Below are 6,000 nucleotides of genomic sequence, written 5' to 3' on the forward strand. Positions count from 1 at the left end.
TTCCATGGGAAGAAAGAAGAAACAATTAAGAAAGTCATCAAGCAGTACCACTACAAAAGAACCCTTAATTATTCAAAATCCACCTATTCAAAGAAGAGAAAGACGGCCGCAAACCCAACAACCCGATCAACTAAGTTCATCCTCAGACGAAATAGACCGAGTAGCCGATAGAGAAAAAAGGAGAAAACGAGCCAGAATTCCGACAACAGGGAGTTCTTCGGCAAGACCAAGGAGAAAGACTCCAAAACTTCATACACTATCGACAAGTCCAGAAGGAGAACCACATCATCGAGAAACAAATCCTGAACCACTCATCTCCTCGACCCCTGAACGTTTAATTCCTGTAGATGAACTTTCAGAATCCCCTAGTAGCGGAGAAGTTTATCAACCTATACTGTCTTCTGATCAACTTCCGACAAATTACGAGAAACCATTCAAAAAGGGTTGGGTTCGCGAGTTATGTTACCGCCACACTGTCCAACCTGGAAAAGTAGACATGGACGTATACTACTATCCCCCAGGACCAAAAAGCCGCATGCTACGATCGAGAAACGAGATATCCCAATATTTACACGAACAAGGAATCGTCAATTTAGCACCAGAGGACTTTACTTTCAAACGAATACCGATAGCAAAACCTCCTTGGGAGAGAGTCCGCTTGGCTCACCCACGACGTACCGTGCTAACGGCCGTCTAGTATCCAAAAGCCTTACACATAATTAACTTCTTCCCTTGGGAATTATTCTTATTTAGTATTTACGTTCTTATTTGCTAATGATGTTATAAATTTCAGAGATAGCCCGAAAGCACCGTTGTACTGGACCACGGGACCCAGAATGAGCAGACAAAGAATCGACACCGTCGCACCAGAAGACTTCCTATTGGACCCCCTAGTGAGAGACTTTGAAATAGTGTCACTCCCAGCCGCCCGGGTTTTTCACCAAGAAGATTCAATCAACGCCACTGAAAATCCCCAACCTCGCTTTCAGGATGTATTAATCCTTCACCCAGACCCCGAAGAGGGACCAGACATGGAAGCAGGAGCCGCCAGAGTGGAAATTCCAGAGGAAGAAGAAAGGGATGGAATCCCCATTGAAATAAGAATCGCTAACTCAATCGAAGTTGCCGAAACGGGAAACCTCCCTAGGGAACCTCCACCAATCGTCGCTGGAACCGACGTAGAACGTACACCCACCCTCGACACCGATGAAGAAAGAAATCCCCTCGAGCCCCCTGCCGCCACCGTTGACAACCAAGAAGAAATCCCTCCGGAGCCCCCTGCGAATCCCACCATTGCCGGGGAAAACATTGAAGAAGGAGAACAAACCGAAGCCGCCGCCACTATCCCGGTTCCCCCTGTTGTCCGTCGACCCACCGTATCTCAGTTAGAGACCAACTTTCTGGACTATGGACCCATACCAATCCCCCAAGAAAACCTCTACGAACTGGACGATTACGCTAAAATATTTCTGCAAGAACAACCATACCAACGCGCCCCGCCCAGGAACAGGGAGCTATACCCGGTCACGTGGGATAACATTTCACAAGGAGACCTTGTCAGGTTATATCCAGTCACTCCCCAGGGATTTCCATTGATAACCCGACCTCCACCTCACTACAAATGCGTCGCCTGCAACGCAGAGGGATTGCACCGATCATCACTATGCCCAAGAAAATTCGTCCAAAAAGACCGCCAACTTGGAATATACAACACACGCGTCGCGTATTAAAACTTAACTTTAACATGAAAAAAAAAAAAAAAAAAAAAAATTAATAATTTTGTGTTTAATGAAAAAAAAAAAAAAAAAAAAAAAAAAAAACATTTCTCGTTATAACGGGTTACGTAAATCCCTTTCCTTATCTTCTCCCTTACATTTTTTCTATTCTAATTCTCTTTTTTTTCGAGGGGGCGTTTGCAGCGGTTTTCGTCCAGAAACCGCTGCAGACGACAAGAGGGACGGATAGAGTCCTCGGATTATGTCCGCTCCTTTTGTCGTCTACGTCACCTCCTTCCTCCTTCTCTCTACCCCCCTTTAATTTTTCCTATATAAGCGCGTGTAAGACCCACGGCTCTCTCTCTCTCCTCTTCGTTTCTTCTTCACTTCACGTCGCCGGAAGCCCTGTCTCGCACCGCGATAGTTTTGTTCTCGCGACGTCGTCATCCTAAGGGAAACTTTCGCGAAGTTTTTCTTTATGTAAAATTAAACAAAGTCATTAAAATCTTCTTTTTTTTCGAATTCAACATGAGCAGAAGGTATGAATGAAATTCTTTTTATTGAATTCCAACGGGAGGAAGTTAATTAATTAGGCCTATCTTTACAATTCCCGTTTTTAAGACTTAAAGGAAAGATCCACGATGGAATTTTTTTTATTTCTAAACATTCCTTAAGGCTTAAAATGCTATAAAAAAGCAAAAAAAGAATTATGCTGCTTAAATAAAACAAGTTTTTAACACATTAGTTTTCCCAATACTGGTTGAAGGGCGCCGCCATCATGTCAAATTCAAAATTTTCGCCATAAAACGAAGGGATTTTATTGGCCCTAACTTCTAAGGGGTCGCGAATTTCATTGGCCAGCTTTCATTAAAGCCAGACCAATAAAAAATCTATCGTCTGCTTATAAATATCCGCTACAAATTAAGATGCCGCGAACAAATCCTTTCGAGGTAGAGCCTGAATATAGTGAAGAAGAACTCAGAAATATAGAAATTGAGAGAGAAAATGATTTGGTTAATAATGCGGAAATTAATATCGACTTGAACGGAATTCAAAACAACTGTTCTTGCGGGAAATGCGTCCCCGATTGGCTAGGCCTTGGCAGTCATGAAGAGAAAATTGAAAATTTAAAGAAATTCATAAACTGGAAGGATGTAAGGGAAGGAATTATTTGTTGTAGACAAATAGAGGAAGTTGTATTATTTTTGAATGATGTGGAAATGGAAGATCCAGCTCTGTGTGTCACGAGTGATATTGACTTTAAGAGTATGTGTCAGCGAAAGAGAGCTTTGAAAGGTATATACAGAAGTTATTTGCATTCCCGCAGAAGACCTCTACCTGCAGAATTTTCTAACAGGCAAGAATGCATTTAAGTTAATATGCCTATAAGTTAAACTAACAATGTTTGATTTAGGAGTTATCGTTACACGGCGTATCGAACATATACACACATGGTTTTTCATAAGCTTGGAAGGGGTGTTAGAAAAATTGTCCCGTTTTGCGTCCTACTGAATGTACGAAAGAATTTCCCAGAAGTTGAGGTTAATTCATATACAAGTTACAAGCCTGGAGTAGAAATCGAAAGATTTCGACCTAATTAATATCGTACTTTCAAGACAATGTTTAGTGTTGTTACTTTTAATTTAAGGGTCTAATTTAAGTTTGAATTCTCATATTCAAATTTATTATTGTGATAACAAAAGCCATAATGATAACAAACACAGACTTAAAAAATCATACTGGTTTGTTATGCAAAAAATAGTCATATTTCTGTGATTGATAATAAATCAAAATTCCTAATTAGTCTTAAAAAAAATTGTGAGACTAGCAACTTATAGGTATTTAATTTAGAAATAATTAGATTCAGGGTTTTAAAAGGCAATAAATTGCTCGCTAGAATTTTATTCTGGTTTTATTGCTAAACTACCGTAAATACTAATTTGTGATATAAATTTCCTAACTTAGTGGTAATAAGAAGAATGTTGTACCTAACTAGTTGGATTTTTAATGAACAGACTTCGTAAAAATATTTGTTTTAAATGTTTAGGGTTCGTAAGATAGTTCATGATAATCTGCATATTTTGAAAATATATAACATTTTATTTAAAATAATCTTCTCCTTTTTGCCGCATCAATTAATATTTGTTTATCGGGTCGTGGAGTTGGCGCCATATTATCTCTTTTAGAAGAGGTCTTCATCAAATTGGCCAGTGGGATTTCATCTTCATCGGTTATTTTACGTTTGATAATATTTTCGATGATATCATAAATAAACCTGTATGACTTTGGCTCTTTGATAGGCCTGGCATGCCATTCACCAGTCGCTTTAGAGTAAAAATATTCAAATTCTTCTTTTTTCGTGTCTGGGGCTGTTGACTGGTTAGTGTCCTTTTCTCTCTCGAAATAAAATTTTCTGTCCACATTAAAGTTGTGATCTAAAGCTGCCAACATTGTACGCGCTTCCATAACATCTTGGTCGAATTCTCGGTGTTTAGGGCAGTATTTTATTACGAGGCTGTGGTAAGATTCTAGTTTAGAAGTATGGGAAAAGGCCCAAACTTGCTTAAGGTCTTTTAGAGTTTTATTTTTGTTAACAACGTTGTCTAGCGCTTCATAAGCAGGTGTGTTGGGTTTTAGCCATTTTTTTTTTCTTGCCTCTTGAACTGGCAGAGTATCGTGGAGGCACTGTTTATAATGTGGGAGATCCGGAAAACTATGAACATTACTGACGTGAAACATAACAGATTTCCACATATCAATTAAGACATCTCGATCGCCATGGCAATTTTCAGCCGCATACCACATGTGGCGAGAGAGGGATTTAACCCAAGGTTGAAGATCCTTGTTATCCTTTTTCTTTGCAATGGCGGAAATTTGTTTATTGACATTTTTAGACAAGTGCCAGACATCGAATTGGTGGTTTATATTTGGATAGTAATCCCTTAAGAAAGCTCTAATTTGTATATGTCGATCAGTTGTGATTATGAATATTTCAACACCAAATGTTTCCAGTTTTTTTAGGCACCTTTTTAAACCTTCTAATTCCATATTGCTGGATTTGTAGTCTACCTCTTTTTTGTTTACAACTTCGAAATGGATACATTTATCTGTGACTTGATCAAGGAAAGTGTAACCGCAATATTTAGCCGAATGTCCAGGAGAATCAAATCTACCATCTGCTGATATTTTTACTTGGGGACAGTCTTTCAACTTGCTTATAACATCATTTTGCTCTTTTCTCCAAGCAACACGAATTTCGGGTATTACGTACTTCTTTTGAATGGAAAAGAAGGATGATTTTTGAATACCCTTTAATCCCATAAATTCAAAAACTGAGTGTATGCGCTGGAATGTAGCTCCAGATAGCAATATACTCGAAATCAACAGTAAATTGCCAGCCGGCATTTTTCCTAGCAATGGTTGCGAGCGCCAAATGAATTCATGGCCACTAAGACACGTCATAGTGATAGTTAATAATGATCCTCTGCTTTCAGATTTGAAATCTTCAGTTGTGTCAATAGCACTATCACAATTTGGCTCATTACACCTCAATCTACATAACAACTGCTTCAGTTGGCTCTCAAAAACAATATATTTGTTTTCTTCAACGATCTTACGAGGAAGAGATTTTGGAAGAGGTGAATAGTTTGAGGATGACACTGAGCTTGAAGGACTAGGTTCGTACAATGAAACATTTGGCGAGTTTGTAGCAATGGTTGCAGGAGATGAAAAAATATCCTTCAAATTTGGCGATATTACAAACTCCTCAATTTCATCATTTGTTTTTGGTGTACTTTTTGCTGGAGTGGATGGGTACTGAAGCTCGGGGACTGGTGATATTGTAGAAATATCCAATGTCGTACTACTGTATGAATGGTCTTTTGATATTGCTTTAATATTATGTTCTAATAGAGTCAACAATTCCTGCTTAATTTTACTTTCGGTACATGTTTCAGTGGCGCAATCAATCTTTAAACACAGGCTAGTATTTCTTTCAGTTTCAGCCCACAGGTCTAACTCTGTTTGAGTTCCTATTTCCACAGATTTAGATTCCGCAATCAAAGTTGTTTCACTTTCAGAAGGTTCTTCATTATCTTCAAACACTGTTTCTAACTGAGTTTCTGCTAGGTCTACCTTCGGAATGTTTCGTGTTGGTATAGAACCAGGTTTAAGAGTTACAGTTTGTTTAGATAAGTTTAGGCCAAACCGATGAACATTTAAACATTCTGGGGCGAAATGAAAGTGGCACACTCGCACACTATCACTAAATCTTCTAATTATTAAA

At 38.8% G+C, this 6,000-nt stretch overlaps 1 protein-coding gene across 1 annotated transcript; it reads left to right on the plus strand.

The window, feature by feature from the left end:
• Positions 1 to 2,333: 2,333 nt before the first annotated feature.
• LOC149610945 (uncharacterized) lies at positions 2,334 to 3,827 on the plus strand. Its single transcript, XM_089858705.1, has 2 exons — positions 2,334 to 3,072; positions 3,130 to 3,827. The coding sequence occupies exons 1-2, from the start codon at positions 2,642 to 2,644 to the stop codon at positions 3,314 to 3,316; spliced, it is 618 nt and encodes a 205-aa protein (XP_089714831.1). The 5' UTR covers positions 2,334 to 2,641; the 3' UTR covers positions 3,317 to 3,827.
• Positions 3,828 to 6,000: the final 2,173 nt, after the last annotated feature.

This window comes from Phalangium opilio, unplaced genomic scaffold (assembly GCF_054372755.1).
Source record: "Phalangium opilio isolate 3A_F unplaced genomic scaffold, DU_Popi_V2 ptg000329l_1, whole genome shotgun sequence".
NCBI classification, from domain to species: domain Eukaryota; kingdom Metazoa; phylum Arthropoda; class Arachnida; order Opiliones; family Phalangiidae; genus Phalangium; species Phalangium opilio.